This window comes from Castanea sativa, chromosome 12 (assembly GCF_040712315.1).
Source record: "Castanea sativa cultivar Marrone di Chiusa Pesio chromosome 12, ASM4071231v1".
Classification (NCBI taxonomy): Eukaryota; Viridiplantae; Streptophyta; class Magnoliopsida; order Fagales; family Fagaceae; genus Castanea; species Castanea sativa.
This window is the reverse complement of record NC_134024.1, coordinates 17396894-17413534: the sequence shown is the minus strand read 5'-3', so window position 1 is coordinate 17413534 and position 16641 is coordinate 17396894. Positions and strand designations below refer to the sequence as shown.

General features: G+C 33.5%; 2 protein-coding genes across 2 annotated transcripts; one reads left to right on the top strand and one right to left on the bottom strand.

Moving 5' to 3' along the window:
- Positions 1-317: 317 nt before the first annotated feature.
- On the bottom strand, positions 318-1376 carry LOC142618300 (uncharacterized). The gene is made up of 2 exons (XM_075791207.1): positions 1233-1376; positions 318-1052 (listed from the first exon to the last, which is right to left on the bottom strand). The coding sequence occupies exons 1-2, from the start codon at positions 1287-1289 to the stop codon at positions 474-476; spliced, it is 636 nt and encodes a 211-aa protein (XP_075647322.1). The 5' UTR covers positions 1290-1376; the 3' UTR covers positions 318-473.
- An 8645-nt stretch (positions 1377-10021) lies between these two features.
- LOC142621168 (hypersensitive-induced response protein 4) lies at positions 10022-15754 on the top strand. Its single transcript, XM_075794484.1, has 5 exons — positions 10022-10330; positions 12720-12840; positions 12940-13031; positions 13764-13860; positions 15149-15754. Exons 1-5 carry the CDS (start codon positions 10136-10138, stop codon positions 15517-15519), a joined length of 876 nt encoding a protein of 291 aa, XP_075650599.1. The 5' UTR covers positions 10022-10135; the 3' UTR covers positions 15520-15754.
- The last annotated feature ends 887 nt before the right edge of the window (positions 15755-16641 follow it).

The following is a 16641-nucleotide window of genomic DNA, read 5'->3' as shown; positions in this document are numbered from 1 at the left end:
ATAAAAAAAAAATGTATAAAGGGAGTTTAAAAAGGTTTTTTCTTTTTCCCCAAACTTTGTCCACATATTTATATGCATTCAAGATTTTCTTGAAAGATAATTTTTCACAAATTTTTCTTTTAACCTAAATGGTTTGAACTTTGAAGTAGATGCAATGATAGGTATATTATATATGGTAAATTATGTTGGTAATGGCCTCTTAATCTTTCAACTGAAAATAAAAAATATTAAGGACAAAACTTAAATACAATTTCTTAGATCTAATGGATCAAAGTACCTTTATTCAAAATATGAGAGAGAGAGATCTTGATGCATTTCTCAAACAACTTCAGCAATGGAGTACTACTATTAAGTATATAATTTGTTATTTACATTCAGGGTTTCAAAAAGTAGCTTCTAATACATGATATTATCTTTGATTGGAAAATGGAGGCAAATTAGGAGTCAACCAAAGGGAGCATATAAATAGAAACTTAAGCTTCAATCTGTTTCCCTTGTGGGAATCTGATTCTGAATACATGCTCTTCACCTGTGAATTTATCTACCTTAACAACCCACTGACTCTTCCCAATTTCACATCTGCTGGCAATTTTAGTCACTAGCAACCCTTCTCCTATAGGTAACAATTGAGTTCTTGATCCACCAGACCACCAAGATCCTTTACAAAATGCATTATACCCCACAATAACCACACCACTTTGCCTCCTTACCTTTTGCACAGCTTTAAAAATTCCTTCATGGTTCTCAAGATTACAATCAATAAGCACAAAATCTGCTTCCCTATATTGGGTTTGTACTAGCTTTTGAGCTTCACCTATAACAAATTCAACATGACATGCATCAAGGCCTAGGACTTCCTTTGATAGCTGCACTTCTTCAATCCCACCAAGGATGCAAACTACGCGGCCACCGGTTTGGTGAGCGGCAGCCACCAATGCTTGGGTGTTGGAGTCACCAGCACCAGCACATGCCACAACCATCAATTGTGCATTGTTGCCTGCTGCTAGTGCTGAAATAAACTCAGCTACATTTGGCTCTTTAGCTCTTTGTCCCTACATTAAGATCACAAAAATCAGTAAGTTAAAATTGAAAAAGGATATGAAATAATTGAATCTATGACACCAATGGGTTTCTTTGAAGTCCTTTATTGAAGGGTAAGAAACTTTACTACCATTTGAGCTAACTATAATTGTTGATAAATATGTTGAAAAATAAAGGGTTTGAACACTCACCATTTTCAAAGTATCGAGGTAGGCTTTTGTGGCATTCTCAGCAGACCAGCAAGCCATATTTTGCTTATGATATCTTTTTCTTCTTTGATCTTCAGCTTTCAATGGTTTGGTATAGGTTTTGGATCGAAGTAGAAGAGGCCCTTCAAGCTTAGAATGATTGATGCCTTAGCCTTATGCGCTGGACTATATATAGAGGAGCAACTGATTGGTCAACGAAGTAGCTTTAGACCAAGTTAACTTAAGGATGCTATTATTTCGAAAATTACACTGTCATTCCAATTTTCCAAAATTACAGGGTTAGGTATATATTTGATAATTTTAGATTAGGTGGTTAGAGGAAACTACCACAGTTCATTAGAAAATTTCAGACTTCGGTTTTTCTTTTTTCATCTCTGTTGTATAAAGGTTAATTTGGCGACACACAACGAGAACAAACTAACCCCTCCAACCTCCGTGAAGATAAGACTGATCCTATATCTTTAGTACAATGCCTGGAGATTTGATCATTTAAGTTGGATGGCATATATTCATAATAATATAGTTAACAGATGTCTTAAGGGTATTGATTTAAGAAATATTTTTAGAAATTTTTTATGAAAATAGAAAAAAAAAAAAGTCTTATTTATTAAATAATTTTTTGGTATATTATTTATAAAAATGATATTAAAACTTTCAAAAAAAATGTCCATTAACAAGGGTCGTGAGGGCATCTGTCAAATTCATGTTCAATATAGATGAAAAAAGTTATCTCCTCAATTTATAACCCATATGCTCAACAAATCAATATTGACAAAACACCATTTCATTTACTAATTTATTTATTCAATACCGGTTTACTCATGTAGCTGAATTGAGTCAATGACACCTTGGTAAAAAGATTTGAAATGCAGACTTAACAACATATTGTAATTATTTGTTAAAAAAAAAGATATTTCTTTTTTCCGGCAACAACTCATCTAAACACCATTACATTTACCTCATTTACAAAATACAAAAAAATTAAATTAAAGTAACAAACTTTCTTGTCATATCTTCAAGAAATCAAAATCTCAATGTTTTAGAGGATACTTACCTCATTGAAAATTTTCAGCTTGAATAAAATAAATGCAAATAAAGATAAAAACAAAACACATTAGATTAGTCCTATAATCATATTGTTGACCCAGAAAGATCTTAGGTGAGTTTCCTGGACACTAACTAAATAATTATTAATTTTTATAAATTATACTTGCTTTATAAAGCCAAGCTATACCTCGTGCCCCATATATTCTTCAATTAGCTGTCATGTTCTAAATCGATTGGACAACATTAATTTTTTAATTTTAAACGATATTGAAAAATAAAAAAGACAGAAATTAAGTAAAATTTTGTTTTTGTTTCTTTTAGCGACAAACCAAATAAATTTCACGCTAACTGAGACAGCAGCCCAACAAAGGTACGTATTATTAAAATCTTAAGTTTAAGGATTTAACATTAGATTGGTGCAAAACCATGTGCGAGTTGCGACATGTACGAAGTCCTCTTAAGTACGGATTGTCTAACTTGTCTTGCAACTTGTATAATAAGAATATCCAGAAAAAAAAAATTATATATATAACAGCAAAGAAACTAGACTAAAATGAAAAAAAAAAAAAAAGTAAATGAAAATGGAATCATAATTATATGAGGGTCTGTTGGCGTTCAACGTGATAGTGGCTCAATTTTCTTTTCATTTATTTGGTAGCAAAATCTTAAAAATTAAAATGTTACTTATTGAAAAAATAAAGTCCTGACTTTTTTTTTTTTTTTTTTAAATTAGAGTGGGAGATTTGAATTCTAAACATTTCGTTAGAAATTAATACTAAGAAATGCCAATTGAAGTGTTGTACAACAAGACTATTAACAAGTCCAACATATTTAAATGCCACACAAGGGCATCTGTTAATTCTCTTTTGATCCTTAATTTTCAGTCTAATTACTCTCATTAAACAACTTTTGGCAAATGACACATCTCAAATTGATGTAAAACAGATAGTATAGGAGAGTAGCTAGCTAGTAAGGGCACCAGAAGTCACGGCGCAAGATCAATGGAGTTGCCAATAGAGGCAATCAGGGCGATAATGTCAAAATTGTATAAAATTTGGCAAGCTAAAAGGAGACGACATTATGATCTAGACTCGAGATAGTTGTCTTGAGGGTCGCCCAAATTTAGGTGAATATCTTCCTTAAGGCCCCAAAACAATGTTTTGCTATTTTAAGTAATTTCTTTTTTCCTTAATAACTTTTAGTTTAAAAGTCAGAATAAGGTCCTGTTTGTTTTGGAACGTCTCTTAAATTAAGATAGTATTTTCAATTTCTGCAATTATCTAAATTTTGCTATTTTTGGCAAAAATTACTATTTTGCCACCTAATTATGTGATTAGCATGAATTAGGGTTTCTAGGCATTTTTCTAACCACCCCAGGGTTTCTTTTTTACTATTTAAACATATTGTAGCCTCTAGAGCAGTTCAATTTTTAAATTTGCAAAAATACAGATTTTGTCTATTTCTCTTTAATGGATTTCAAAACCTTATCACCTCATAGATTTAAGGGATCCTTCATGGATTTGAGATTTTCATTCAAAAGCTAATGTGTTTAGTTTCTTTTTCCATTCAGAAAGTAATGTGTTTTATTTTTCCTTGTAGCTTCTGTGACATCACAAATATTATACATACTTAATTTCATGTTAAAAGAGAATTTTATATGTCAAAGAATTTTGTAGCTCATACACTAATCGGTCTTTTCCATAAGTCACGTGGATCCAAATCTCCAGCCTTTCCCTCACTAAAAAAAAAAAAAAAAAATTGATAAGGGTTACATATTGGAAATTTGTTGGGCCTCTGCCCACCTCCCTAGCTATGATGTGTCTTTGCTTGCAATGTAATCTAATTTTCCAACTTCCAACCCAATTAGGTTGACAAAGTTTTCACCACAAGTACACAATTTAGAGTATCTGTATCTCACTCTACTAGCTAGCTAGCTAGCTACTTCATTATTTATTTTTGTAGTTTTCATTTCTCGTTTTTGCAATATTTGTAGTTAATTATTTTCTTTGTCAACACATCTAATTTAGCGTCTACTTGTAGTTGTATGACACAAAAACAACATGACTGAAGTTGGATTACTGCAAAGGTTGTATGTACATTCACCCATATTCCTACACAACAGTCTTCTTCTTGATAATTTGGGAGTTTTGATCCGAAGTAAGAATGCCTAACTACGTAAACTAGCTTTATGAATTCAGGCCAAAAGCTATTGGCTATATCGGTCCAGGCACACCCATTATATGTAAACAGATAAATAAATCGAAAATTTTTTCATGACCTTATTGACCCCACCAGGAACATTTTTTTATGAAAAGTTTTTAATTGAATTAAATCCTAAAGAATGTGAATTGATGTAGGTACAGCTATTGGACTAATATAATTATAATATCATTTTTTATCTTAAAGGGTAGTTTTAGACTAGATATTTCTATTTTGAAATAATTCGAGATAGAGTCATAGATTTTCAATCCAAATTGAAGCACGAACCAACCCCTCAATAGTTTTTTTTTAATTAGTGACTAAACAAAATAAACGAAAGAAACCGCATTCCTTTCGAGCTCGTATAGTACTAGTATTTCACTATTTATCATAATTGAGTGGTGTATGATTTTGTTTTTGGGGGGAGCTAAAATTATAAACAAAAAATTCATTTCACAAATAGAAACCCTCTATAAAAATAATTTACGGTAGTATAGCATATCCAATTCCATCTTACCTTGTTTATTTTAGCACTAATATAGTTGGGCCTAAAAAATTTGGGATTAAGATTTGGTTGTTGTTGTTGATGATAATGATGATGATTGCTTGGGCGATCTAAGTATCTAACTACACGAACGCCTTACTTGTCAGCTAAACTAAGCCAAAATGCCATGTCAACAACACCATGCTTATCATCATTATGCTTTTTGTTATTAGAAATGCCTAAGATAGAAGAAAACTATAATCTTTTTCCACATTCAATGATCCCCTCTAAAAAATACAGAATTTTATCAGAGACTTAGCTGGCTCAATGTCTTATTACAAGTCTGGTCTAGTTCCTGCCCCCCAACAAGGCAAACAGAGATCTAGATCGGATCAAGCTGCTTCCCTTACAAAGACATTGATAACAAAGAAACCCGATGTATAAATAGTCTGTCTTGTGGTCTCAAATCAATTGCATCATATAAGGTGCCCCATTTGTCTGATTTTGCTGCAGAGATTATGCAATTCTGGTGCTAGTGACCAACTTGGATATTTCTTGATCTTTCTCTAAAGTTTTTCATGAATTTACTTTCCTTTTCCTTGGTTGCGATTGGATTCCAAGAATCTATAAGAAAATGCAGGGAATGTGAGGAAATTATGAGAAATGGGGGTTGTATAGACTATAGAATAAACAAAGTAGTGGGTGTGGGTCAAAAGATTCTGGCTTAATAATAATAACTTATGCATCCTGGGAGGGAAACATGTCTGCATGGGTCTACATGCAAAAATGCCTCGTAGTGTGGTACCTTCTATTGTACAAGAACCTTGCTATATATATAAACTACTCAATAATGTTTCTATAAAAACTATTACTTAATCTTTTGGGGGATTTGTTTATCACATACCTTGCACATATATATGCTTATTGGGCATGCATTTGCACGTGTGGAGATGTATATGCGTTGGCTATAGAGGTGTTATTGGCTTATTGCACATGTTTATGAACTTCTTTTGTGATGGACTGCATTATGAAATAAGCAAATCTAGGTGTCTTAACTCGTTTGCCATCCAAATTCGTTTTAAAGAAAGTCAGCATGAGAGAACAAGTTGCAATTTATCTTGTTTGTAATTGGTTATGTTAGAGAAGAGTTAGATTTCTTTTTTTTAAAGGGAGAGCAATGCTACATATGCATAAATGTATTGTAAGTTTTTTTAATATTGAGGGGGCAGGGAGACATTAGTAAAATGATGTATATATTATAAAAATTATAAAAGGGATACCCTCGTTAGTGCATGTCCTTGTAGAGCAAGTTGACAAACCCTAACATTTTTCTTTTTATTATTACAAACTATATAGATATTGAAATTTGTGACTGTGCTAGCTCTCTATATAATTGATGATTTATTATCATTAGTTCAACACCAATTAATTTCTTTTTTGATGATTTATTATCATTTGTTCAACACCAATTAATTTCTTTTTTGATGTAGGCAGGATTCCTAATAAGTTTAGTGGACTCATTTTTAGAAGTCCAGTACATTCAAACTAAACTAAACATCATTAACTAGTCTATTAGTAAACAAATGTACTAGCTAGAAAGCTCATTAACAAACTGTATGTCTATTTTGCCGAGTGTGCTGTTTGTATAATTATTAGAATGTTTCTTCTACCATCAGAATGTCAACGAGCGTACAAAGGCACGTATCGTTAACAATATTTTTGTGTTAAATGCATTATCTATATTATCAAAGTCTCAAAAAAGTGATATTGAGTGTATAAAATTCTCACCTTTACAAGATTTGAGAAAAGTAGAAAAGTATTAATAGCCAGTCTTATCTCCAAAAATTTTTTAAAGAGGTTTAGCCTAAATTACAACTTTAATATATATATATGTGTGTGTATATATGTGCGCACGCACGTGCGCTTCTATATGTTTATCAATGATAATGGCATTCCAAATTATGTACTACTCCATGAGAGGCTATTGAAAGTAACCCATTAAACCATCCAGGCCTAAGTTTAAGCCCTCATTCGTTTAAGACCAAAAAAAATTCAGGCAGGACTCGTGAGACAAGAAGACTAAAAAGCCCAACACATAATTATCAATCAAATTAATACCAGTACAGGTCCAACATCCATGATGGATCCTGAACCTGAAGCCATTCCTGTAAGATACCTGGCCTCAGAAATTGAGCCAATCTGCTTGGGAGGAAAAAGGCCCATAAATTCGATTGTTCATAGCAAAAATGTCCACGAGCCACCTATCTACATTGGAATATTAGTGCATCACACATTTACACTCACTTAGAGCCAGAGGCTTTCTTTCTTTTTTTGGATGAAATTACAGGCTACAGCCCAGAGGTTTCATTTACTCTAAACTCTAAAAGCAATAACTTGGGCCTGGAGCTTTCATGTCACAATTCAGTTCGAATAGATGGGCATTATAAACTCTCCCATCAATGTGGTCCAGTCTAAAACGATTTAGAGTTAAAGCTCAACAAATAAGTTTGGTTTGAGAAGCAGGCCATCTTAATCCTGAGGTACATTCTTATGTATCTATGCGTGGCCATATGAGGTCCAAATACTGAGATATCGAATGTCAATTTCTGATACTTTAGATATTTCTTTTTAAGTAAAAATGGAAAATCATTTTGTCCTGTTTTGAATTTCTTTTTCGTAAGTGTCTCTTTCCAAATATATGGCAAGAGACACAGTCAACCTTGCTACATTCAGCTCACTAATCTATCAAGCAATTACCAGTATACATGTCGTTCAAAGTTATTTGATTTAGAACTGCATGCATTTTCCAAAAGTTTTGTAACTCATTGTCATTATCTCATCCCCTTCTATGAAAATGATTATGGTTTGAATCCCCCACTTTCATTGTTGTAAGTTGTAACTATTGAATTATTTGGAAAAAAAAAATTGCATGCTTACAATAAATCTAGGTTTCATCATGAAAACCAAACACCATTCATTTTCTTCTTGAATTTCATTGGATGAAAAGCCAAAATCAACCTTTTTAAAACAAGCTTTAGGAAGATTAGATACACAAAGTGTCTGTTTGATAATAACTTATCTAGTTTTTTGCTTGTTAAAAGTGTGCTAAAGTATATTTGTATTTTGAAAAATTTTGAAAAAGTAAGGTTTTTTTTTTAAAAAAAATGTACATAAAAACTAAAAAATGAAACTAAGGCCAAACAAGTTCCAAATATATATATATATATATAGAGAGAGAGGGTTGGGATCAAGTTTCACCTGGTGTGACTCTAAACAATGTTACACCACCCAATAACTTGTTATAAAATTTATATTTTGAAAATCCTACTGTTGGATTATATGTTCTATGTGTTCTAAATAAGAATGTCAATTTTCATACCAATTGGATGTTATTTACCATTCAATTCATAGACTCATCTTTTATACATTATTTTAAAATACATAAATTTGAATTTAAACAATTGATTGATGACATGACTTTTAATCTTTGATCACCTTGAAATTTTGCAAGTATGAAAAATATACGAAAATAATATAATCTAATGTTGAATTTATCAAAATTCGCATCTAATTAAAAAATATTAAATGTTGTAACATTGCTTCAAGTGGTGTGTGTGTATATATGTGTATGTGTATATATATATATATATATATATATATATATATATATATATATATATATATATATATACACACACACACAAACGTATACCATTCTTGGATATTCTTCCCGCATCTCACACACATCACGGGATCTATAAAGTCATTAGTTGGGAATCTTTAGTCAACATCTCAAGGCCACTTCAATAATATTTATCTATGTTGCAAACAAAATAAATAAATAAATAAATAAATATCCCATTATTCATAAGATTGTCAATACATAAATTTAAATAAAATTTTAAAATTAAATTAAATAAAAAATCTTTAAAAAAAAAAAATCTCACCTTGTTCAATGGTTTTACAAATCAAAAGTTAGTAAACCAAGCCTATATATGACCATATTTTATAAGGCAGGTTTGCAGGCCAATGCTGCTCTGCTTCCGATTGGTCAAAAAACGGTTAAAATACAAAACAACGTAACGGACCCGATATCCGTACTTTAACCCACAGTGCAACCGCCCTTACCCTATCACCACAATCACACACACTTCCAACAGAAATATCCAAAACCACACGGACGACAAACCCCAGGGAAAAAAAAAAAAAAAACGCGCTCTCTCTCTCTCTCTCTCTCTCTATCAATACCCTCTCTAAAAATACCATATTTATCATTCACTAGCCTCATCACACGCGCTTCGCGCGTGTAATGAGACTTTTCTTTTTTAGTGGTCTTATTTTGTAAAAAAAATGTATTTAATTATTTTATATATATATGATTTTTATTTTAAAAATCTAATTTATAAGTGAATAAATCAATTTAAAAATTAATAGGAGAGTGATCCTATTTTTTAGGCAATATTTTAGTGGGAGTTGGAGTTGCATTTTTACCGAATTGTCCTTTAATTTTGTCTCTACTTAAACATAAAACTGTAGGGGCATCTTTAAACTAAAAAAATGAGTTTTACCGGATTGTCCTTTAATTTTATCTATACTACTATTTAAGGGGCTTTCCCTGTTTGGATTCCTATTTTTTTAGTTCAAAAATGCCTCTACAGTCCTATGTTTAAATAGAGACAAAATTAAAGGACAATACGGTAAAAACTCATTTTTTTAGTTCAAAGATGCCCCTACAGTCTTATGTTTAAGTAGAGACAAAACTAAAGGACAATCTGGTAACAATTCAACTCCAACTCCCACTAAAATATTTATTCACTTATAAATTAGATTTTTAAAATAAAAATCATATATATAAATATAAAATAATTAAATACAGTTTTTTTCTACAAAATAGGACCACTAAAAAAGAAAAGTCTCATCACACGCGCGAAGCGCGTGTGATGAGACTAGTCTCTATTTAAACATAAGACTGTAGAGGTATTTTTGAACTAAAAAAATAAGAACCCAAACAGGAGAAGCTCCTTAAATAGTAGTATAGATTATTCGTTAACGAAACAGAGACTCGGGTTGAGAAAGTCGGTTAGTCGGTCTCAGTTTCAGAAAGAATTTAAACAGCACAGAGAGAGAGAGAGAGAGAGAGAGAGAGAGAGAAAAGATGGGAAACGTATCGTGTGTGTTTTGTGGGTGCGTAGAGCAAGCGAGCGTAGGAGTGGTGGAGAGGTGGGGCCGGTTCGAGAAATTGGCCGAGCCTGGCCTTCACTTCTTCAACCCTCTCGCCGGTCAATGCTTCGCCGGTTATCTCTCCACCAGAATTTCCTCTCTCGATGTCAAAATCGAGACCAAAACCAAGGTCTCTCACACAAATTTCGATTTTTTTTTTTTTTTAAAGTTTTGGAATTAGATTCTGAATCTTTGTTTATTGTGTGTGTTCAACGCTGAAAATGACGTCGTTTTCGGTTGTTGAGAAAAATTTGGAGAATTCGGATATTGTTTTGAAATTAGGTCAGGTTTTGAATTTGTGGAGTCACAACTTGTGATTGGAAATGAAAACAGAGTTTGTTTGTTTGTTTGTAGTGACTTACTGTAATTGGAAATGAAAATTTGTGTGCTTAAAACTTACTGTACTTGGAACCATGAAATGGATTTTGTTTGGTGGTTCCTTTGTGGAAATTATGTAGCGGTTGAGAATTTCCGGTTTTTTTTTTTTTTTTTTTTTTTGTAGGGGAAAACAGAGTTTGCAGCGTGCCTTTTCGATTAGAGGGTCATAACTCATAAATTTAATGTAAAGTTTGTTTGTTTGTTTGTTTGTTTCCTTTAGTGCACAAGGAACTAATAGATTAATGGGAGGATTGTGAGTATGAGGAGGTGAGAGCTCATGTGCATAATACATTAATGAAATGCAGACACTTCATCTGAGGTGGCGTGCCTATATTGTATTGGTGTCATATCCGCCATGTCATGTTATAATTTTTTAGAAATTGCTCGTGTCATTGAGTTGTACCCGTACCTATACCTGCGTATTGTGTCTGTGCTTCCTAGGTTTGTAGTGTCATTGATGCTCTTCTTAGTGGAATTCTGAATAGGGGGGAACATTTTACATAAGTGTTGAAAACATTGAGTGACACTTTTTTTTTTTTGTGCACGTTTGAGGATGCTTTTCTAAGAAGGGTGAATGTAGATATGGCTTAGGACAATGCTACTCCTTCAAGTCAAATTTGAACTTGGAGAAGCATTCTCTTTCTATTTGCTTGTTTGGGACCACATATTTTCATTGGTTTATTGGGCTTAAAAAATAGGGATAATTACATTTTACCCACTTGTGGTTTGCCTCTAATTTGACTTACTTACCCGTGATTTCATTTTTAACACTTAACCCACCTGTGATTCCTTTCGTTACTCCTATATTACCCACCTCCAGTGCAGACGTTACTCTAACACATAAACTCATTAAAAACAAAACCTAAAACAGATCAAACACACTCTCACTCCAAAAACACACTCTCATCCAACTAAGATCACAATGCAGTGTGCTTGAGATAATGGACTGAGAACCACCTGGGTTTTGATCATGCAAGCAAACCGAGGAAGAAGGAGACACAGTGTTCATCTGTTCAGTTGTTACAGGAGCACGTTGCAAAGAGCCCTTTGCCCTTGCTAGAGATCGTTCTGCCCAAATCTACACTTTAAATGGAACGCTGTCATTGGAACAAAGGGATGGAGGTAGGTGGTTACAGAGTGAGAGCCTGAAATAAATTGGAGAACTTTTTTAAGGTTCTAAATGTGGGTCAGTACTTAGTTCAGGGTTCCATTAATGGTAATTAGAAATTGGGTTTAGAGCTGTAAAATGGGAGTGCTGCGAATTTGATTGAGGGAAGGGGAGCATTAGATTGTGTTAGGACATGCAGATTTGATTGTGGATTTCATAGGGATTCATTGTCTTGAGGTGACATATGCGGGTTCGGTTGTGGGTTAAAGATAAGATTTTGGCTTAGGGGAAACTTGTGTTCCAGGGAGAGGGAGCAAAGGTGTGGCCCAGGTGATGCAGTGTAGAGCAGGTGAAGGGGTAGAAGCAAGGGAGAACAGGAAAGAGGTACATATTTTTTCACTTATGTTCATCTCCAAATCAACCCCATCAGGCCCCTAGGCCCCCTCCAACGCAAAATATGAATGGCTAAACCCAAAAAATAAAAATAAAAAAACACCCACGCACACAACATAAACAAACATATAACAATGGCAGCAGTATAAAATCAACAACTAATTCTTGAGCTATTAAGTGCATCAATCAAAAATCAAATTGTGCCGAGGAAGAAGGAGCACGTTGGATGAGAGTGTGTTTTTGGAGTGAGAGTGTGTTTGATCTGTTTTACGTTATGTTTTTGATGAGTTTATGTGTTAGTAACGTCTACAATGGAGGTGGGTAACAGAGTAGTAACGGAGGAAATCACAGGTGGGTAAAGTGTCAAAAATAAAACCACGGGTAAGTAAGTCAAATTAGAGACAAACCACAAGTGGGTAAAGTGTAATTACTCCTAAAAAATAAGGTGGATAACTTGGTCTAAATATTATTACATTAACACGGAGCTTTACCTTTTGTAAGGTATATTAAAATTTTGAGTTGTCAGTATGATATAGCAGCTTTATTTACTTTATTTGTAGTTATATTTCACAATATCTATTGTGAGGTGAGAATATTGTTGTTCTATCAAAGTAATTAGTTATAACAACTGATTCTACAGGACAATGTTTTTGTGCAATTGATTTGCTCAATTCAATACCGAGTTATTAAAGAAAGTGCTGATGATGCATTTTATGAGTTGCAAAATCCCAAAGAGCAGATCCAGGCTTATGTATTCGATGGTAAATTTCTTAGTTTTAGCTTCTTTCCTGAATAAACTCTCCCTTTCTTTCTTGATTTTTGCCCTTTCTCATTGATGCTTTTCATTTGCATTTTTTAAGTGGTTCGAGCTCTAGTTCCAAGAATGAATTTGGATGATCTCTTTGAACAAAAGGGCGAGGTTGCTAAATCTGTCTTGGAGGAACTTGAGAAGGTATCTGGATGATTTTTTTTAGATTCTGCAATTACTTTTTAATGTCACACGTTTTTTATGGTAATTGTATGTCTTATTGCATCTGGGCCCTTCTTTCTTGCTCGTTTATTGTCTCCTGGTAGTCTATGATTTCTTGTTTTGCTTCACTTAGTTTCCATAACTGTATGCTTTCTTCTTAATTGTGCACTACACATTTTTTCCTGCTTTAGCATATGAAATTTTATGATGCGGAATCTTTCAATTTTCATTATAAATGGTGTTAAACAAGTTTTGACAATATAATGTTGATGAGATAGTCAATTGAAGGGTAACTGGTGCTCTATGTGTCTGTATTCTTGGGTGACAGCACATTGGCATCTTTTTTGTGGAACTTTTTACTGATCAAAAAGGAATTAAAGAGAAAAAAGAAGAAAAGACAAAGACTTCTCTCTCAGGCTCTTGTGCACTGGCCTCTATGTGTTTCCATAACTTACAAGTGAATTGTTCACCAACTCATCTGGTCTGGACTTGGACTGCTATTTCTGTAGGCTAATATCAACTTATTGTGCCATTGCCTAAATTGCTTGAGTTTATTTGACGTGGTGACTATGATTAGCTTTGTATCTATCAAAAGATATTAAAAAAAAAAATTTCCATCTGTTCCTACGCTTTCTTTTCTCTTTACTGAAATATGTTGCTACTTTGTGTAAATGCATAAGGATTTATACATCATAAGTTGAAATCATTGCTCAGGTGATGGGAGCATATGGATATAGCATAGAGCACATGCTAATGGTTGACATAATACCTGATCCCTCTGTCCGCAGGGCAATGAATGAGATAAATGCAGGTAACCTTTTACATTTTCCTGCTCTTTTTTACCCCTTTTTTTTTTATGAATAGCATGTCTGGACTTGATTTCTTATTTTAACATATTGTTGAAACATATATTTTGAGACTCAATTGAGTGTTGCTCCTGTTGTAAGTGGGGAGGGATGGTTGGTTGACTTAGGTCTTAGGTTTTAGGTTCATGTATTTTTTCTTTTAATAATAAAATAAAAAAATAAAAAAATTAAGGAATAAAAAGAAAAAAAGTTAGGTCTTAGGTTCAAGTGTTTCTGTACAAAGTATTTGAAGATCGACCATGTCTAACTGATTAGTGGTACATGACAAGCTACTTGCATGAATAAAATCTTAATTTAGCCCCTGGTCCTGAGGGCCAAATTTAAAGAAATCTCCTATAGAAAGATTTTGGACTATCTATCATAAACCAAAAAAGAAAAAAGAAAAGATTGTTATGTAATTCCTCCCAACCATGTTAATGGGGAAACGGGTTTGGTATCTCTCTCTCTCCCTCTCAATTGGGAGCAATCTACAAAAGGCTGGGCCCCTTCATCAATTTGTAGATTCAAAGTATTTGCTCAATTATGAAAGCAAAATTAGGTTTCTCGTGGTTTCCTGTTAGTTTCTTTAACTCAATGTCATTTCTCTTTTTTTTTTTTTGGTGTCCTATAAGAAGTATATCATAAATCCTGGGCCAGTGAAAGCCATATAATCTCCAATTATTCTGACAAAATACTTTTCAAATACTTGTATATGATTTGTTAATATTGCAATTTTATAATTAAAAGTTTGTTACATCATCTTCATGAGTTCTAGAATGGGAATATATACCCTCTTCAGCCCCCTTCAGACATTGTTTGCCACTTTATGCACTCCTTTTTAAACGTTTTCTCAGTATTTTTTTGGTTCCAACTTTCAATGTATCTGTAGCGGTCAATAATTACCATTGTTTACCCTAAGTTTGGATGGAAGGAGATGAGGGAAGAGTAGAGGAGAGGAGAATGGAAGGTGACTAATGTAAATTTTAGTATATTCCAGCCACCTTTCCCTCTACTCTCCTCTCCTCTCCCTCTGTTCCAAACATACTATTATTCTTTTTCTTTTTTTTTACTCTATATGCGTCTATAGTTTGGGGATGGAGGGATATGAACCATGGATGTCTCCTTAAGATACACCAGGACAGGAGGTGTCAAACGTGCCATTATTCTTGTTACTGATGGAAGTTGAAGCAAGTCTGGTCCATTTGCCTGAGTTTATATGTGGCTAAACAGTCAAATATTGTTTCGCTTTTACAGCTCAGAGACTTCAGTTAGCTAGTGTATACAAGGGAGAATCAGAGAAGGTGCTCATAGTCAAAAAAGCAGAAGCTGAAGCTGAAGCCAAATACCTAGGTGGGGTTGGTGTGGCCAGGCAGAGGCAGGCAATCACAGATGGCTTGAGAGAGAACATTGTGAACTTCTCTCACAAGGTGGAGGGCACCTCGGCAAAGGAAGTGATGGATCTGATCATGGTCACTCAATACTTTGATACAATTAAAGACCTCGGCAACTCTTCAAAGAACACTACTGTGTTTATTCCTCATGGCCCTGGTCATGTTAGGGATATTGGTGATCAGATACGTAATGGTGTGATGGAGGCAGCCAGTGGTCAGGTAAGTGTTGAGTAATATATGCACAGTTAACCTCCGAACATATATCGCTCTATATGATATATTGCGAAGGAAAAATATCCTTTTTTTCCTGTTGAATTTTGAACAAAAGGATGGTATTTATATTGGTATAGTAATGTAGTGCTGATATATTGTCAATGAGATTTCAGCTGGTTTTTCTTCTACTGTACAAGGATGCTAATTATAAAGGATTTTGCTTTTGGTACGTTGAATAGTACTGAGCTTGCATATATACTGTTTTTTTGGTAATTGGCACTGGTGTAAATTTCAAATAGAACAAGTTTTGGTTCACCATTAATTTAGTACCTTTGTTTGGTTAAGATCTACGATGAACTGCCTTTATTACAAGGAACTGGAATCAGAAAATACAGAGCTAGATAATGTGTTGTGCTTGGTTACACAAACTTCTTACACACCCTTTATTAATTAACTTAGAAGGAGAAGACTGAATGTATTCCTTTATAGTGTAACCCTGAAGTTTTTCCCAAAAAGAGTATTTTGATTCATAGCTTTCAGCTCAGATACTTAGAAAGTGAGTCATCATCGAAGTTTCCTACTTAAAAATCCAGTGGCTGTTCACTTTGCTAGCTTATTCTTTCATCCATCCTCTACCCTTGTCTTCGTTCCACAGGTAGTCTTACCAACTATAATCCAGGCATCCAGCCCAAACTCAAGGGGCTCAAAATGTTTATTCGCATGGGAATCACTATAAAATTTAGATTAAATTACTAATTTGGTTCACAAGGAAATTACTGTAATTTTAAGGTTAAATTACTAATTTGGTCCACAAAGAATTAGGCAAAGTTTAATTTGATCCCTTAATTATTAATCGTATCAATTTGGTCATATAACTTTTAAAATGAAGGCAATGTTATTCTTTGTTTGATAAACTATTTCTCACTCAAGGATATGTTACCTTTGATTTTGGAAGTGGACAAACTAAATTAACACCATTAATAAATTAGAGCCAAAATGAATTTTTCCAATATTAAGAATCAAATTATTGATTCCTATGACACTGTTTTGAAATTCATGGACCTATTAAAAACTTCAAAAAATATAGAGATGAAACCCAAACACATGGATCAAGTTCATGTGTAACTCCTGTATCTTTGCAAA